A 19,118-nucleotide genomic window follows, 5' to 3' on the forward strand; every position below is an offset into this window, starting at 1 on the left:
TAAGCGCACAGAAGGGAACGCTGGAAGGGCCGCTAGAGGCAGATGTTGCCTGCTGGGTCCCCGAAGGGAAACTGCGGGCTGCCGGGGAGAGAGAGGGGAGTGGAAATTCCCCCGCTGGAGGCTTCCCATTCAGACACTCCAAAGGAGGAGTTGAAAGCTGCCATCAATCCATGCGTGCAGAGCTGTGGAGCGGGATCATCTCGTGTCTGCCGTGGCCCAGAGGGAGAAACGCACTCCCGGCTGGGCTGCGTTACACAGAGCCAACGGGGCAGCAGAGCACGCTGAGCTCCTCTGCTCACTTCCTCACTGTCCCAGCTCCAACCCCTTCCTGTGCCTCTCGGAGCCCAAGCCGGGCTGCAACACGCCTGGGAACCGCTGCTCCCCTCGTTGCAGCCCGTCTGGCCCAGCAAACCTGCCGTGCTGGGCAGGAGCTGGAGCCGGGACCGGGCTCCCGCCTGGGCTACAGCAGCGCCGGTTCCGCCCCGCCCGGTGCCGCTCCCCGCTGCCCTCCCACCGCTGCTGGCAGGGGGCAGGAAGCGTGCGCTCCTCTGCACGAGGCACGAAGGGCTCCTACCTTGGGTGCGGAGCAGGCTGCTCCCACCTCTGGTGCAGGCAACCGGGCTCCTGGGAGTCGCTCCTGGGAGAGCAGGGGATGCCGAGTGCCCGCAGCCCGGAGCTGGCCGCAGGACGGCCTTGCTGCACCTCCTGCCGCCGCGGTGCTGCCCGGATGGCTTCCAGCCAGGCTCTGGCCGCTTCGGCACAGCCTCAGGTGCCGGGCAGCAATTCCCACAGCGAGCACGCCCCGAGCCGGCTGCCAGGCCTTGGCAGTTTCGCAGCTCGTTCTCGTGGCACATCTGCACCCGTGGGAGTTAGCTGCCAGGAAGGGGCCTGGTAGGATCATGTAACGAGTAAATGTCCAAACTGGTTTTTCATTGTCGTTATCTTTGTGATTGTTAAGTGTTTCTGTTATAGAATTATTGCTTGTGGAATTCCATTTACAATACAAGTGCTCTTGTTGCTGGGAGACATTGGTTATAGCTCGTGCCCAGGGAATTTGGTGTTCCTGTGCCCTGGGGAAGTAGGCAGACTCCATTACCCAGCAACGAGACTTTATAAGCGGCTGCTATCTAGTGTGAATGCTAACCTTTGGATCCAAGGTGTGAGTGGTGTGAACGTGGGAATCGAGTTTAGTTGGATATTTGTTTAACCCTGTATTTGTTATCAGAGCCTTGACCTGTAGTACTGCCCAGGAATTACAGTGGAATAGAGGAAACTGGCATTTTGGTTGGCGTTGTGGACTGGGGTTTAAAGAGGAGTATGTATTTGGTCACAGTAACTTACTAGCTATAAGGTGTGGACTTTGGGGAACAATAAAGAATCAATGAAATTTAGTATGGAGGAACACAGGGAAAGGAAGTTCCCAGGCAAATTCCACCTGAGATATTGCTGGAGAGCCTGGGGGCCCCGTGAGCAAGAAAACTTTAATTAAAAATTGTAATCAGTGGTGGTTGGAAAGCGATGACCATTTAGCAGTTAATATTGTTTTTGCGAAGGCAGGAGATGAGATGCTGGGAGCAAATAGCCTTCATTTGCAGAGACCTGGGAAACTTGATATCCCAGTGTTAGCACGGGAAGCCTTAGGAAGGGAGGAGCTGAGAGCAGGGCTCTAGGACCCAGAGATCTCCTCAGGAAGAGCTGAAGGGGGAGAGCTGGAAGGGCCCAAGAGGGTTCTGCCCCCGTTGAACGGGAAAGCAGTTAGTGCAAAAAGAGGCGCTGGATTTGGTAACAGATGCAGTAACAGTCAAGGGTAGAGAAGATTAAGCTGAGGAAGGAATTGCAGCAAAGTGTGGAATTTGTAGTAACTGGAGCATCTAATTGGGTGTTAAATACTCCAGTGAGTGGTGAATTTGTAACCGTAAGGGAAGACACTGGCAAAAGTGAGGAAGTTTACTTTCTTAACCCTTAACTTAGTGTAGGTAAACAGGTAGGGATACACAAATGTTTGTAGGTGCCAAATTCACCAAAGCCTTTTCTAGGGCGAGATTTATTAGAACAACTGGAATCTTGAAATCAAGTTGAAAGGAAAATTGGAATGTAAGGTACAAGAAGAACAGTTAATGGAGGTGCTTAGTTTATCATTAATCGCTACCCCTGCTGGGACCAGGATCCCAGACAAAGGAAGTGATCAAGTCTATCCTGGGGTGTGGGTAGTAGAGACCCCAGGAAGAGCTAAGAATGCAGCACCACTAGCAATCGGAATAAAGCAGGGAGCTCGGCCGGTTCGGATTAAACTGTACCCCCTCAGATTCGGAGATGGGAAAGGAATCCAGCCAATAATTGACAGTTTTCAGAAATTCGGGTTGTTACTGGAGTGTGAGCACAAGACTTAAGGGCCATCAATAGAATAGTGTAGGATTTATACCCATTGGTAGCATACCCATACACGCTGCTTCCAAAATTATCAGGTGAATTGGCATGGTTTGCCGTTCTGGACCTAGAAGATGCCATTTTTTGTCCACCATTGAGTCCAGAGAATCAGCTCATGTTTACCTTTGAGTGGGAGAAAACTGATTCAGGAAGAGCAACACAACTTACATGCACAGCACTTTTCCAGAGGTTAAAACAAACAAACAAACAAACAAAAGTCCCACTCTTTTCAGGAACCAACTTGCCAAAGACTGGAGCAATGGGTACGGCCCCAGGACAAGGAACCCTGTCACAGCACATGGATGACCTTCTGATAGCTACCACAACAAAGGAGGTATGCATAGCAAGGACAATTAGTCTACTAAACTTTCTCGGACTTGATGGCTATTGAGTTTCTCCACAGAAAGCCCAGATGGCACGGCCACAAGTAACCTATTTGGGTTACGAAATTGCTGCTGGATTCCAAACCCTAGAGAACAACAAGGAAGGAAGCGATTTGCCAGACTGTGGAACCTCAAGCAGCAAAGGCGCTCCGGACTTTCCTAGGGATGACAAGGTGGTGTTGCATATGGATATACAACTATGGAATACTGGTAAAAACTCTCTATGCCCTTTTTAAATCCTATCCAGAGGTCCTCATTCAGGTTGAGGAGGGCAAAGCAGATTAAGGTTTACCTGTGGCAATTAGACACAGACTCTGTTGTTCGTGCAGAACAAAAACTTTTATTGTGTACAGTGGACTTGAACAATATGCTCTTGGTCAAGTGTCTTATGAATTGTGACCCTCCTGCTGCATGCGGCAGTGCTGGATCTTCCATCCTGCCCTGAAGGAGGTGGCACTAGAGCTGGGCTCGTCCCTCTTGTGCCATCCCGTGGCACACAGGCCACTCACCTCTGTCAGCCACCTCAGGTTTGCCACTGGTCAGCTTGACCTTGATAGCATCTGCTCACTCCCGTGCCAGGTGCACAAGCTGGACGCCTCGTGATCACGTCGAGAGGCTCGGTCTGGCACAGATAGTTACAATCTTTCGGCTTTCTCCCTTCATTCTGCTGAACTTGTTTACATCTCCCAAGGTCTTTTGCTAATCAGAGCAAGAATGTCCTTCTTTTCTCCCGGCGATGCACAGAGTAAAGGAAGCAAAATACAGGACCTGGATAAACTAATCGAGGGGGCTTGGAGAGCATTCAGAAACAGAGGACACAGAGGTGCAGGCTTCAAAACAAGATAATAGTTCCCACCTCCCTATTATGGGCCATAATCATGGCTGAGCACAGGAAAACTCACTGGGGAACCGAGACCCTGTATAAATACTTGAGCCAACGGGTTGTGGCTTGGAATTTATACACCACCACTAAGCAGGTAACACAGCAATGTGAGATCTGTTTACAGAGTAATCCTAGAACAGGCCCCAGGGTGCCCTGGGACAAACATGGAAGGGAATTTATCCTGGGCAACAATGGTGAATTGATTTCCCTGAACTCCCAAGAAAAGGGGGGTATAGGTATATGCTGGTATTAACAGACACCTCTTCAGGTTGGCCAGAGGCTTTTCCCTTGCAGGACCAACAGGGTGCAGGGAGTAACTAAAGTACTGTTACAAGAGATAATTCCAGGATTTGGGGTTCCAGAACATATCATATCATATCATATCATATCATATCATATCATATACAGCGATCAAGGTGAAAGAGCAAGCTTGTGGAGCTACACGTGAGTTAAGAAGACATCTCAACCCCAGTGGAATATTAAGAAGACTGGACCATTGGAGCTAAGGATTAAGAGACAATAAGTTTAGAATGTGTTTATAGATTGCACTTGCTTTAGCCTGGCGTGAAATCACCTATTCAAATATCACTAGTGGTTAGCCTAAAGCTCACTGATTGTTGGATATGTACAGCCTTACCAAGAGATGGAGGAATGGAAATCCCTCAGTGTGGGATTCCCTCCACCAATTGGACACTATGGGTGGAGCAGGAAGTAGGCCTAGGTGTGCAAATAAAATCACGACAATAGGAAAAAGGACCTAAATTCAGTATACAACTATAGACAGGCCTCAATGTGAGACCCTTCCTGAGAACTAGAAAGGACATTATGAGGAGGATATTTAGTGCTTCAATGGAACAGCGCCTCCTCCAGGGATACTGAGAACCTCTTGGAAAAGGGTGAAGCAGGTAATAACCCCCATATAGACAGGCCCTCTGGGTTCCGTAGTTTTATTGGATGGTTTATTCCTAGACTAGGAGTAAGTGAATCAGAAAAGGCAATTATCAGTATAGCAGCTACATTAGGGAAATCAAGAACTCAACTATGGATGCTATTCTTGGATTGCAGACCGAGGTATCCTCTCTTAGTCAAGTAGTATTGCAGAAAGGAATGGCTCTTGATCTCCTGACGGCCAAAGAAGGAGGGGTGTACGCTGTAATCAATCAAAACTGACGAAACTCAAAGAAAAGAAACAGATGTGCACACTAAACTATGGGAATAAATTCAGGTGATCCACCAAGTTATTTTGGATAACACCTCATTTGGATTTACAGAACTGTGGAGCAGATTAACCAGTTGGTTACCGGGCTTTGCCTGGCTAAAGCAACTCTTCAAGGCTTGTGTAGTCTTACTCTTTCTTGGAATATTCGTATGTGTTGTTACATTGTTTCTTGGGTATGTTTAATGGAAACAGCATAAGATACACTAAAAGATGGAAAGCGGGGAGTTCTTCATAAATCCTGAGGTGAGAATGGTGTCATCTAGCGACGTGACAATTGCTAGATTGTAGAAAAGGGGGGAATTGATGTGGGACTATTTCTTTAGAATTGTTTCGGAATTATGTACTAGGTAAGGAGGTGTAGAGCAGAAAAAGTGACGCAGACGCTTCGGGGGGGACGTCAGAGGGGGGTTGACTCACCCCTCCTAGCAGCAGCCTGGAGAAGGGGGAGGTGAGCCGAGGAACGCATCTCTCGCACCGCTCCAGGCACTCGTGCTCACTTACTGGTTCCTTGCTGTGCCACTACAGCAAGGAATAAGAGCTGCAAGCCACAGTAACTCAGCAGTTGGGGTGGAGAATATTATAACTTCTTGGAACCAGTGAATATCTCCTCCTATACTAAGGGTAATATCAGAATAATCTACACCTCCTTTCTTAGAATCAATCGTAATATCCTCTCCTATTCTTGCATATGTGTAACTTGTCTCCATAAATATCCTTAAACTGTCCTTTTACGGTGTGCATGTTAGGAGAGGCTACTCCCTCAGTACCCAGCGTGTGTGTGCAGTGCTGTAACTCAAAATATACCTGCTTTATAACCACTTTGTGGTTATGGAGTTTGATTTTCCACAAGTCGTCCTGTTCAGGCCATGATCTGTGTTCTTCCACACATATGGAAGTTCTGTTTAGCCTTGAGTGAGACAGAAGTGAGAACACTTGGAAGAATCTGGTGAACCATGTCCCAGACTAGACTAGGGTGGGCTTCTTTGTTAGCTTCCTTGTTTGTTTTCTTTTTCTTTTTCTTTTTCTTCTTCTTTTTTTTTTTTTCTTCTCAAGAGCAGAGTCAGAAGAGGATGTGTTGACCTCCTCTGCCATAGGGATACTGGCCCTTTTGTTACAAAACCATTGCTTCCTAGAAAATTTTGATGTGAGCAGAGGAAATAATTTTGGTCATGCGTGCAGCTGGGTTACCAGCACAAAGGAAAGAGATGCGGCTGTGATCACGGCAAAGTTCAGAGGAACATCCCCTGCAGAAAGATGCGTAGAGTTTAAACATTGCCAAGTGAAACTTGGAGCCACTTTTGCCCCACAGAAAATGCAATAGAAAAGGAAGCAGTCTTCTCCGGACACAAACCCCCAGTTACCCCGAGGGCGGTTCCTCCTGGGTGACCTTAAAGTCAGATCTACATAAGTGAACAGCAGAGCTGGCCCTCGTACACAGAGAGCTTAACCATGCTCATGCCTTGCAGAGAAGACCGAATTGAGAAAGCAGGATAGGAAGTTGTTAGCAATAGAAGTCACTCGCTCAGTGAGGAGAAACGTGCCATGAGTGCCATGGGCAGCGCTCAGCGAGGAAGTGAGCCAGCTGCAGGGAGATGCTGCCCTCGAGAGCAGGGCAGCGGGAGATTGCCTCTTCTGGGACCTGCTCACGGGTGAGAGGAGTTAAAGGAGCGCCAGGACAGCAACGTGGGGATGTGCGACTGCAAGGATGTGCGAATGGCCCCAGCAAAGGAAGCAAAGGGACGGAGCAGAGAGCGACGCTTCATTAGCGTAACAACACACAGCCCCCATCCCCCCTCCCTCCCCCGGGTGCAGACGTGCCACGAGAACGAGCTGCGAAACTGCCAAGGCCTGGCAGCCGGCTCGGGGCGTGCTCGCTGTGGGAATTGCTGCCCGGCACCTGAGGCTGTGCCGAAGCGGCCAGAGCCTGGCTGGAAGCCATCCGGGCAGCACCGCGGCGGCAGGAGGTGCAGCAAGGCCGTCCTGCGGCCAGCTCCGGGCTGCGGGCACTCGGCATCCCCTGCTCTCCCAGGAGCGACTCCCAGGAGCCCGGTTGCCTGCGCCAGAGGTGGGAGCAGCCTGCTCCGCACCCGAGGTAGGTGCCCCTCGTGGCTCGTGCAGAGGAGCTGCAGGCAGTTTTCTCTTCCAGGTGAACGCCGTTTCGAGGCAGGGACTGGGGAGGGCTGCAGCACTACTTGAGGACTAGTAGATGACCTGCAGCTTTGGGACGTCAAGAAAGAAAGAGATTCTTTTTAAATCAGGGCACAGAGTTCTTACCGTCAAGCAGTATTAATACTAATTAGATTTTGTTCAGTAGCAGTAGTTGTTTGGTTGCTTGTATCCCTTACTCCCGTTGCTCTGTGCGCTTTTTTTTACCCATCCCCTCGCGCACTGTCCCCGTGCTGCAGGAAGCTCTCTCTCTCCTTGCGAGCAGCACCCCGAGGGGACGGGAGCAGCGGTTCCCAGGCGTGTTGCAGCCGGGTTGGGATCCGAGGGCCACAGGAAGGGGTTGGAGCTGGGACAGAGAGGGAGCGAGCAGAGGAGCTGAGCGTGCTCTGCTGCCCGCTTGGCTCTGTGTAACAGCCCAGCTGCGACTGCGTTTCTCCCTCTGGGCCACGGGAGGCACGAGATGACCTCGCTCCGCAGCTGTACACGCATGGATCCATGGAAGCTTTCAGCTCCCCGATAAGTCCTTTGGAGTGTCTTACTTTCCGCTCCCCTCGCCCTCCCCGGCAGCCCGCAGTTTCCCTTCGGGGACGCAGCAGCAACACCTGCCTCCAGCGGCCCTTTCCGCGTTACCTTTTGTGCGCCTGGCGCCGGGCTGATGGCTCACCTGGGGTCGTGCAAACCCTTCCCGAGGCTTTTGTTCGGGCTGACCGGGCAGCCGCAGATGCCTTTAGCGCTCAGCTGCGGGCCCTGAGCACGTCCAGCATCGGCGCCAGCTCCGGCACTGGGCCGTGTGATAGACGCTGGAAAGCTGACAGCCTGCGGGCTGACTGGAGCACGCGTGGAGAACCGCCCGAGCAGCAGGTCAGCAAAGCGCAGCCCGGGCTGCCTCGTGCAAAGGGCACCCGGTGCTGAGAACGGGCCCTGGAAGCGAGCGCCGGGTGCGTGCTGAGCTGAGTGGGGAGCAGCGCCCCCTGGGGGGGGGAGGAGGGAAATGCAGCCGCCGAGGCATTCTTGGTGCAAGGAGGGAGCGGGGCTCGTTCAGCTTGGAGAAGAGAAGGCTCCGGGGAGACCTCATTGTGGCCTTCCAGGACTTGAGGGAAACGCATAAACTGGAGGAAGATCGACTGCTTACACGGGTGGATAGTGACGGGACAAGGGGGAATGGTTTTAAGTTGAGACAGGGGAGATTCAGGTTGGATATTAGCAGGAAGTTTTTTACCCAGAGGGTGGTGACACACGGGAAGAGGTTGCCCAGGGAGGTTGTGGATGCCCCATCCCTCGATGCATTCGTGGCCACGCTGGATGTGGCTCAGGGCAGCCCGGTTTGATGGATGGCAACCCTGCACACAGCCGGGGGTTGAATCTAGGTGGTCACTGTGGTCCTTTTCAACCCAGGCCCTTGTATAATTCTATGATTACCTTCAGATATTCATTGTAACACAACCCCTTAGAAGCTCAGGAAGCTCCAAACTAATGTTGGGTCTCTTAAAGAAGGTCTGTGTCAGCAAGGAGTCTTGACATCAAGCTGAGAGGGATCTCTGTACAGGTGTGACCTCAAGAGACATCCCTGATTGTGGGGAGCTCCTGTTGTGCACCCAATGCTGTGCAGGAGGGCTCAAGGGGCGCTTGGGCTGCTCCCTGTTTAGGGGTAAGATGACTGACTCATTGCTCTGCATTGCCTTTAGGCATACAGTTCATGTACCCTCAGCTGTTGAACCGGGTGTCAGTGCTTTCTGCCCCCCAGTTTGAGTCAGCTGTGTGATTTGTAATCAGCTGTAGCTAGAGTGCTGCCCGTGCTGTTGCTGCTTGTGTTCCTGTGCAAGGCCTGCTGTGCCATCGCCCAGGCAGTGTCCTGCAGATGGGCTGTGGAGGGCTGGGCTGGGGCAGGGACTGCTGCGTTCTGTCACAGCTCCCCTGCCATTTCTCTTGTCCCTGCAGGCTCCAGTTCGACTTTTCCTTCCGGCCGTGATCATCTCACCTGCAGGAGAGCAGCAGATGGCCGCAGCACATCCGTGTCAGGTAGGGGCTGGGGGCAGCAGGCAGGAGAGGGCGAGGGGCGAGGGATGCGAATGCCGGGGGAGAGGGAGGTGCCCTCATGCAGCACGTGTGTGCTGGGGCCAGAGAAGCGGCTGGGACGGGAGTTTGTGTCCTGTGCGAGCTGCTTCCCTGGGCTGTTCCCAGCAAGGAGCCTCTTTGCTTGCAGGAGCCCGTGAGCTTTGCGCAGGTGGCCGTGTATTTCAGCAGGGAGGAGTGGGCGCTGCTGGACCCTGCGCAGCGAGCGCTCTACCGGGACGTGATGCTGGAGACATACCAGTGCGTGGCCTCGCTGGGTGAGGGCTTTGCTGCCTTTCCTCCTCGTTAGGGCACCTTTGGCTGTGCAGAGTGAGCCTTTGCAGGCAGGGCCTAGAATAATAGCCGTGCAGTTACATATTGATAACGATGACAGCAACAAAGGAAACACTGAGAAGCGTGAGTTTCAGGAGGGGTTAGTATGCACGGCAGACTCATAAATGCCCCAGGGTCGGTGCTGGCACGCGGGCATCATCCAGGAGGGAGAAAACCAGCCCTTCTGTCGGTGCGCTGCACGGTACCACCAGCTCCGGCTCACACACGACTCCCTGGTTACTCCTTTACCATGTAGGATTTTGCATTCAGTTGCCATAGACATTTTGATGCCTTCTTCATTGATATATTCTCAGAAAAGAAACAAGGTGTTCATTCATAATTTTCAGAGTTGTGAAAGCATTCTTTGCTCGAAAGGAAGCTGTGGGCCAGTATCATTCAGGCCCAAAGTGTGGTTTCTCCCTGGGGAGGGACAGAGAGTGGAGCTGTTGAACAGGCACTGTGCCAGAAGGATGGAAATGTTCTCATCTCCCCTGTTTCTCTCGTAGAAGCTCCACTTGCAGCCCCCAGACCCGTGGTGATCTCCCTGCTTGAAGGAGGAGAAGAGCCCTGGATCCCAGATGTGCGTAGCCCTGAGGCCGTGCCAGGAGACCTCAGCCCAGGTGAGGTGGTGGAGGGAAGAGGTTTGGGGCAGGAAGAGCCATCTCTGTGTTTTATTTTGGGCACTGTGTGCTATTTCTGGATTTCCTCTTTCATCCAGCAGGAATTGGGATTACAGATATATTGGAGGATCAGCAGGAAAGTGGTGTGGCTGAAAGGCGATGCAGTAGTGCCTGTGTGGAAGAAATCAGAAGGGATGTCCAAGGAGGCCTGGAGCAAGGTCAGGGTGAGCACATCAAGAAGTCACAGGGAAAGTGTCTGCGAAAGACAGGAAGCATCCCACTGGACTTCAACATAGGTCAAGAGGAGCATATCCAGCATCATTAACCACCAGTGCATACGCTCAACAAAGAGTCCATACAAGTGCTCTGACTGTGGGAAGAGCTTCAAAAGGAGATCCCACCTCACCTCCCACCAACGCATCCACACAGGAGAGAGACCCTACAAGTGTCCTGAGTGTGGGAAGAGCTTCAAAAGCAGTTCTGAATTGAAGCAACACCAGCGCATCCACACAGGGGAGAGACCTTTTCAGTGTCCTGAGCGTGGGAAGAGCTATAAACGCAGGTCTAGTCTCAACATCCACCAGCACATCCACAGCGCACGCAGGCTGTAGAAGCATCTCGAGACGCTGGGAACCTTCAAAAGCAGTTGCAGTCTCGTTACCTACCAGCACAGCCACACAAGGTACAGAGCCTGCAGACACATGAACGTGGGAAGAGCTTCAGCCAGAGCCCCAGCTTGGTGACCAACTATGGCTTTGTGTGGTGATGGACCTTACAAATCCCTTGAGTCGAGGAAGAGCTCTGTGGCCAAACTGAATCCTCTTTTCCTTCTTTGCATGAGAATTATGCATATTGCTCTCCTCCAGCTGCAGTTGCTTTGCTGAGTGGTCATACAAAGCAGAGTCCAGGGTGGGATGTGTCACAGCCACAGGAAATCCTCTGCCAGGTGGCACATTTCTGCCAGGGCTGTGTGCAAGGAGAGTCACCTCTTACCTTCCCTGTAGAAACTCCTCTGCTGTGGGGCAGCAGGTGAGGACCCAAAGGAGACCTCAGCTGGCCGATATGTCTCCAGGAAGGAAGAAATCCTGTCTGCAGGGTGTTTGGGAAGAGCTTCATCTGGACCTGTACCGTCAGTAGTCCCCAGAGAAGCAACCAGGGGAGTCCCTGTGAGTGCCTTGACTGCAGGAAGAGGTCTGTCCAGAGCTGGGAGCTCAACTGGGAGCACACCAGTGTATCCACGTGAGGAACCCTACAAATGTGCAGCCTGCAAGAAGAGCTTTGGCCACAGCTGGAACCTGCTGAGGTTCCGGAGTGTCTGCACTCCGAAGTGAAGTCCAATCCGTGCCTGCACCAGTGAGTTCACGTGGCTGGAAGCCTTAGAACTGCCTTGAGTGTGAGAAGGGCCTTGTGCAGAGGGCAGAGCTCCTCGCTGGCCCTGCAGGTGGTGTTTCTGGTGCACCACTGGCACCCTCTGCAGAAGGGACTTAAGCCAGGAGCTTCAGATGGCCTTTCCTTGCTGCCCTAAGCAGTTCTCTCACCATGCCCGCTTTCCTCTTCTGCTCTTCCTGCCAGCAGCTTTTTGATGCCATTTCCTAAGGAGAAGCGGCAGTGTAGGGATGTTCTGTGTGTCTGTGCATGTGTTGCTCTCAGTGATCTGTGAGTGCTCTGATGAATCTGGGAGAAGGGTCAGGAGAGCAGTAATGTGATTCTTGGAGGTTTTCTGAGAACCATTTGTAGTGGAAAGGGAAGGGGGTGAATAAAGTAGCTGAGTTGTTCTGAAGCTTTCTTCACTGTAGTCTTGTTTTTGTTCTGAAAACAAATGTCAGCACGTGGAATGAAGAGAGGGAAAGGTGCAAGCAGGATTTGGTTTTGGTGCCTCCTCCAGCCCAGTGCTTGCTTTTGGGGAGGCATTTCTTTCACACAGCCCCATCATCCTTCCTAACCGTGCTGCACATTGGTTCTGCTGCTCTTCTCGAATGCTTTAATCAGCTGGTCAGAGCAGCCGTATGACGCCAAGCCTTGTTTGTCTGCAATAAAACTCCAAAAAGCTGAGCTTGTTCTTCCTCAGTGCACCATCCCAAGTTTCTGGAGGTGGTGGGAGCAGAAGGCAATGCAAACCCACGCGGTGCACAAGCTGCTCATCCCCAGAGCACAGAGATATCAGAGTGCTCTCCAGTGCATGCCTGCCTTGCAAGTGATCCCTTTTGAGCTTGAAGGTTTTTGCTTTGTCCTTGGGAAGGTGTGTCTGGCATCTCCTGCAGCAGGGCCTTCTCATTTGCTGGGCTCAGATAAAGCTTCTGTGCTTGGAATGCAGCTTGCAGGAATTGGAGTTGATTTTGGTGAGACAATGAAGCTGTTTTTCCATTATTTTATCCTGAACAAATCATCTTAATGGTGGATTTCCCCTCATGGTTTGTCACACGTCATGTTTAGTTGCATTAAGAGGGAACAACCAGCCCCCCGGGTGCCCATGTGCAAGGCTGTTATTTGTTACTTGTTTTTCATGTAGGCATTCAGAGTTGGAGGATCTGTGTGCTGCAGCATCATCAGCATGAGTGAGACATGGTGGGAATGGTGCTGTGAGGAGTGTGCTGTGTGTAATGGATGGCTCTGGGCTCTCCAGGGCGGAGAAGCAGGGCAGGTGAGATGGGATGGGGTTGCTGTGTGTACTGGTGGGCTGGATGGAATGGAGCTTACAGTTAGTAATGAATGACATGGTTGAAAGCCTCTGGGTATGGATTGAGGGACAGGGAACTAAAGTGGGCGTCACTGCGGGAGTCTACTATAAGCCACTCAGCCTGGACTACGATACCAATTCATTATTCTTAATTCTTTTACAGAGTGTCTCAAGAACAGCCTTACTTGTAAATGGGTTACCAGCTTCCCAGAAATTGAGGGCTGTGCCAGGATCTGATCTGCTCAGATTGACATGATATATTTGTTTCATTTCTGCTCAGAGCTGAGTGCTGAGTGGTTCATACACAAGGCTAAGGTGCCTTTTCTGTGCTACAGGATTTCTTTTGTGGACCAGGAATGCAGATCGCCTCGCCTCTGAGTGTACTGACAGAATTTACCCACACGAATGGCTACCTACTCTTCATTTGCACATTTCTCCTTGAAGCAGAGTGAGGCATCTGATCCCAACACCCGCAGTGCCACCAACCCCTGCAGTGTCCCTGCTTGTTAGATTTGAGTTTCTCGTGCCAGAAATGGAACTGTCTGCCTAGAGAGGTTGTGGATGCCCCGTCCCTGGAGGTGTTCAAGGCCAGGTTGGATGGGGCCCTGGGCAGCCTGATCTAGTATGAAATGTGGAGGTTTGTGGCCATTCATGTGGCAGAGGGGTTGGAGATTGATGGTCCTTGAGGTCCCTTCCAACCCAGGCCGTTTTGTGATTCTGTGTAACAGCACTGGCAATGCTGGAGGGCCCCGACAGAAAACCAAGGTCTTTGTCCTCTAGGCTGTGGCAGTTGTATCTGCTGCTGAGGCTCAAGAGGGCACGTGTTGTCCTCGTGCCACGGGGGCCTCCTTGCTGCCTTGCAGCCCTATGGGGAGCCCAGTAGTTGTCCTATCATTCTCCCTCACAGAACACTCCACACCCACATCCCACTGACCGTAAGAGAGCCTTGGGCCATCAGTGAGGGACAGGACCACCCTTCCCAGAGGCTGCAGCGATGGCCCTACCCTTCTGTTGCATCAGACAAACCAAGGGCTTTCTCAACCTCAAAGCACCTGCACAGGGCCTTTGCCTGTGATCATGGCCTCCAATTGTCTGCTCTAACACAGCTATGGGGAGGCTTTGTTGGTAATGGCCCCACAGGGACCAATTAATACTCCAACACTCTCCAACATTTCTGGACAGCATTTTAAATGCACCTTCATCATTTGGTTACAGCAGTCTTCTCTCAGTGCCTGAAGTTCACGGACACCACACACGCTGTGGGGCTCACTACAGTGCAGAAAGACCTAACAAGCCATTTCCCTCAAGTCCTGAAGGCTTGAACTGTTCATTAGGGAGGTCACAGTGTTGCAGACAAAGTCTTCAAGGAGCACTGTCCAGAAAAGGGGTTGTCATATTTAAGGCTATTTTTCATTACAGCAGACACAGAGATGTCACTGAGTGCGGCACAACCCCTGTGACACAGATGGCAGCTCCGTCAGGGAGAGGGAGGTACAGCCAGCATGGGGCCAGCATTGTGGGGATCCAAGAGGGAAATGCAGTCAGTGAGAGCTGATAAGAGGATAGAGACTGCACCAGACAAGATGGACTCAGGAACCTCCAAGGGTCTTTCAAGTCTCTTTGTGCCTCAAAGGCTGTACACAGATCTGTCCTGAGTATTTCTTTATTTGGAGAGTTGTCACATATCTGTGGGAAGGCAGCCCTTGCCACTCTTTGGAGGAGAGAACCTATACGTTTGCTGTTTGGGCCATGTCATTCCCTGACCTGCAGCCAGTCCTCGCAGGTCACTGCAGAAAAAAACCCCAGGCCCCAAGGTGCAGTGGAAGCTCTCCTCACCTGTGTCTGATCACATTTGTGCCTGCAGGTCCTCTTGGTGAATTACCAAAGCAGAGTCCTGTTCCTGAGCCTGGGCTGGATGCCAGAGGTAAGTCACCAGCCTTCATCTCACACTCTCTGCTCATATGTGGTTGTGGTAGTTCAGGAAGGGTTCAGCTTTTCACTGCCCAGTGATTTCTCCTGCACGAGAAGCCTGGGTGCCAGCCAACTGCCCACCTCTCCAGCTTGGCAACTTTCGACCCAAGTCTGAGTGCCACGTCATCAGCTGAGCCCCTTCCAGTCACTGCAGGTCCCTAAGGAAGAGAGAGATCACAACACACAATGGGAATGTTTCTCATTACAGCTGCGCCTATAAGCAGTGTCTTGCCAAAGGCTCAGCATAATCTGCTCCATAAGCCTCCTGTGGGGCTATCCCAAAGGAAAGGGCCTTCAGATCTTCCCTTCCCCTTCCAGCCCCTTCCCTTCTGCAGACAGTTCCGCACACGGTTCCTTCTTGGACTGGCACGGTGCTGCTGCAGGCACCCAGCAGCTATTTGCCAGATGCTGCTGTGTAGCAGGGAGAGAAGAGTGCTGTGGAGCTGGCATTGCAGTCTGAACAAGTACCTGGCCATGTCTGACAGGAGCTGCTCTGTGTTTGTGTACAGGTGTGGGTGGAGTCGAATGGTCTCCAGCATCCCAGCCGAGCTCAAGGACAGAAGCCCCAGCAACTCGTATTGGTATGCCATGAGTTTTTGCTTCCTTTGAGAGATGCCAGCTCACAGTCCTAATGTCAGCCGGGCATGTCTGCAGGCGTGAGTGAGAATGCACAGCTGCATGTGCGTGCCCTGTCCTCACACGATCCCCTGGCACCATCTGCTCTTCAGTGATGCCCTTGTGCAGTTGTGTAGATTGCAGTGTGTGGTGGGAAGTTCTCCTCATGCTTTAGGTGCAGAATTGCCTCCAGGGAAGGCTGTGCCAAATTCTCGGCTGCTTCCTGTGCTGGAGCCCCACAGGCATCCCAGGGTGGCTGTTGTCTTTGTTGACTTCACCGAAAAGACCGCTCAGTTCAATACTTTGTTTCTCTAAGATTTATCTTAATGCTTTCTGTTAAGGTCCTGGGGGATGGAAAGTGGCATGGGAAGATGGAAAATATTCCAAGAGACTGTCCCATTTACTAATGAAAATCATGAAGAAGGCAGCACGTGGTGAGTGTATTTCTGTCTATACCCTGATTAAACAGATCCACACGCTCTCCTTCTGCTCTAGTGAGATTTGTTTAGTCAGACAACTACCCAGCCTCAGGAGGCGAGGGTGGGCGAGTGCAAAAGGAGTCTTAGAGCATGATGGAGAAGAAGGAGCAAATCCATGGCCCAGGAAGGTCTGGAGTGTGGCAGAGCCAGAGTGTAAACAAAGCTGAGAGGCCAAAAAGAGGTTCCCTAAGGTGCTGCCTTGATGTGCAGTGCCTTAGGGAGTTCCCTTTGCTTCGCTGGAATCAGGGAAGCATTGCAGCCCGAGGATTTTCACATGTTCCTGGAGGCCAACAAAGTGAAAGACAACATTTTTGGCCATGTCAGACCTCTCGTGAGACTGCCAGTAGGGCACAAGACACAGCAGTGAGCACATTGTTCCTCCAGGTGTGGAAGATGAAGGACGTGCAAACGCCACAGAAGATCAAGTTTTACTGAAGTACTGCCTGGCACTGACTGCAGCTTTCCTGGTTTCCATGCTGGCAGCCATGATAACGTGCTGTCTGCTTATCCGGCGATGGAGGCAGAGAAACCAGTGAGTTGTTGTTCACCCCCACCCCCATCCTGCCCAACTCTTTACTGTAGGGCTGCTGTGAGCCAGGAGGCACTTGTAGTTCCAGCAGCACAGAGGCCGGTTAGTTGTTGGCTAACGTGGTCTGAGATTTACGCTATCAGATGTTTGAATTGGCATGGCCGTTCCTGCAGCCCGTTCTTAGTGCTGGGCCTGAGACAGGCTGAGAGCTGAGGGCGGCTCTTTGCCATTGAGGAAGGAGAGCAGGGGCTCTCCTGTGCCCTCAGCACGTTCCTCTCTCCGCAGGCGCCTCGCTGCAGCTGATGGAGCCCAGCACGATGTCTGCGGCCACAGTTTGCCCTCGTCCTGCTCTCCTCAAGGGGCCTGGCAGATGGACATGATGCCAGCAGCCGTGACCACCTGCCCACCGGGCAGCCCCTGCCAGACCTGACAGCAGCTGGGCCCAGCTGCACCCATGGGCCCCACAGCCCACCAGGCTCTGCAGCCCAGGGGGCATCAATACCACCTCCCGTCCCCCACCGCCATCTTTCAGGGGACGGGAGGAACCCGCTTGGCTTGGAAGCTTGTGCTCATCGGCCAGCACCCAAACAACGGCACCCTGGCGGATAAGCAACAGGCCCAGCAGCCCCCCAGCCACCCTGGGCATCAAGGGGGTCGGGAGCGGTCCCTCAGGGTGTCAGCCTGGGGGCAGCCACATCCTCAGGGAAGCCTGAGAGGCCTGGCAGCCCCCAGCACCACCTCTGCCTTCGCTCTCCCCTCCAGCATCCATCAGGGGATGGAAGCGAGCCCAGCAGTGTGTAGACCTGGGGACATTGTCCAACCGACAGACAACCGCTGCCTGGGGAAAGCCAACTGGCCCAGCAGCCCCCCGTCCCCCTGGGCATCATCACCACCCTCCCACTCCCCTCCACCATCCTTCAGGAGGTGGGAGCGGCCCCCCTAGGTTGTCAGTTTGGGGGCATTGCCCAACACCCAGAAAACCACCCAGAATGCCAGGGGGAAGCATATCAGACCCTGCAGCCCCCAGCCCCCCCAACACCACCTCTGCCCTCCCACTCCTCTCCACCATCCATCAAGAGGTGGGAGCGGCCCCCTCAGGGGGATCATCATGTAACACCTGTAAAAAAAAAAACTGTCTGGGGGAAGTATGACAGGCACAGCAGCCCCCTGACTCCCACCCCTTCCCCCCCCAGCATCACTTCTGCCCTCCCACTTCTCCACCATCAGTCAGGAGGTGGGAGCACCCCGTGTGTGGGTTTGGGGGCATCATCTGACAGCCAGAGAACCACAGCTGGCATCAACCGGGGCTTTCTAGGCTGTGCTGTACCAATAAATAGAAAGTACCATCACAATTGTCCACGCTGTACTGCTGTCATGTCACTACCTGACCCACGAGCAGACCTTGTGTGCCACTTGGCATTGGCAGACAGCCACTGTCGTGTGGGAATGGCTTTGAACTCCAAGAGTGGAAACTGAGGTTGATGTATAGAGAAATCCCTCCCCCAGAGGCAGCGAGGCCCTGGCCCAGGCTGCCCAGAGGCTGCGGGTGCCCTATGTCCCGGCTCGGGCAGGGGACAAGGGTGGCAGTTCATTATGCAAAAGCATCAGTGCTTCTGCGTGAGCTTTACCGGACAGCAGGCAATCATTTGCTCTGCAATAGGAACCAAGCAAGAACTATGAGCACATTTCCTGCCTCCTCTACTTCATTTTGCTTTGTGGGCTGGGTCGAGAATCTGAACGTGGAGAGAGATGGGAGGAAGGCAGTGCTGCAAGCCTCGTATGCCTGCTGTCACTGCTCGCTCTGTGACTGCAGTCGCCTTAGCAGAGGCACAGTCCGTTGTGCTACCAGCAGCGCCCAGCTGCCACGATAGCACCCTGCAGCTCCTCTCCAGCACCTGCCCTAGGCCACTGATTTCTCAGCATCCTCCAGGGAGTGCAACATTCCCCCGTTTCCTCTCAGCTCTCAGCACTGCTGCACTCCTCAGGAGCTGTGGCCACAACCAAAGCAGCCGTCAGTCAGTCAGCTGTAAAAGCATCCCGGTCCTCTGCAAGAGGACACAGTGCTCCTGTTCCGACAGCTTCCCTCAGCAGCCCAGCGCTGAAATGCTTTGTGGGGTTCCTTTGAGCAAGCTGCTGAGGACAGAGGCAGTCACATCAGCTGCCTATACATTAACTGGGAGCTGTTTTTATGTTCATCCCTGGTCAACACATCAGAGGGTTCTTTCTTTAACATCCTTATTATACCTTTTTAACTGAGTATAACTGTTTTCTAAAAAAGTTTTCAGCACTACAAATAATGATATTCAAAACATCTATATGGAATATAGATATTCCAAATTAATTAAAATTAAAAGGGAGGAAGGGAGGAAGGGCGGAAGGCAGGAAGGCAGGAAGGCAGGAAGGCAGGAAACAAGAAGCTGCTTCCTTCAAAAGTTGGAGTATTCTGACGAGGAGAAAACAGCAAAACTAAGCCTGCCATCACCACATCATTGCCATCAGGGCTCCAACTAAGGCAGCCAGCTGAGCAGGGAAGAACCATCCATTAGATGCTGCTCAGTGACGGCACCCAGAATGAAGCAGCAAGGATGTTACGAGTAGGAGACTGCAGCACTATTTAGCAATCCCCACCTACTAATATTTATCATAACAGTTAGCTCAAAAATCCAGATTGTTTGTAATTACTGTTTTTAATTAGAAGACAACCTTGCAGCTGTGAATCTTTATCACTGGACTGTGAGATATTTCTGGCAGTGAATTCTCTCTT

The 19,118-nt window shown here is 52.4% G+C and overlaps 2 protein-coding genes across 4 annotated transcripts; both read left to right on the forward strand.

Moving 5' to 3' along the window:
- Window positions 1-5,983: 5,983 nt before the first annotated feature.
- Window positions 5,984-11,863, forward strand: LOC116236002 (zinc finger protein 2-like). Of its 3 annotated transcripts, none has more exons than XM_090132738.1 (5): window positions 5,984-7,939; window positions 9,017-9,097; window positions 9,282-9,408; window positions 9,970-10,083; window positions 10,182-11,863. In XM_090132738.1, exons 1-5 carry the CDS (start codon window positions 7,574-7,576, stop codon window positions 10,406-10,408), a joined length of 915 nt encoding a protein of 304 aa, XP_089988864.1. In that variant the 5' UTR covers window positions 5,984-7,573; the 3' UTR covers window positions 10,409-11,863. The 3 variants fall into 3 exon arrangements, with proteins under 3 accessions (XP_089988864.1, XP_089988865.1, XP_089988866.1); XM_090132739.1 differs by having other exon boundaries at window positions 10,185-11,863; XM_090132740.1 differs by lacking the exon at window positions 9,282-9,408 and having other exon boundaries at window positions 5,984-7,004.
- Window positions 11,864-15,279: 3,416 nt separating this feature from the next.
- Window positions 15,280-16,799, forward strand: LOC149912137 (uncharacterized). The gene is made up of 4 exons (XM_090132747.1): window positions 15,280-15,312; window positions 15,688-15,780; window positions 16,210-16,357; window positions 16,640-16,799. Exons 2-4 carry the CDS (start codon window positions 15,753-15,755, stop codon window positions 16,782-16,784), a joined length of 321 nt encoding a protein of 106 aa, XP_089988873.1. The 5' UTR covers window positions 15,280-15,312; window positions 15,688-15,752; the 3' UTR covers window positions 16,785-16,799.
- Window positions 16,800-19,118: the final 2,319 nt, after the last annotated feature.

This window comes from Phasianus colchicus, unplaced genomic scaffold (assembly GCF_987193195.1).
Source record: "Phasianus colchicus unplaced genomic scaffold, bPhaCol1.hap1.1 HAP1_SCAFFOLD_43, whole genome shotgun sequence".
NCBI lineage: Eukaryota > Metazoa > Chordata > Aves > Galliformes > Phasianidae > Phasianus > Phasianus colchicus.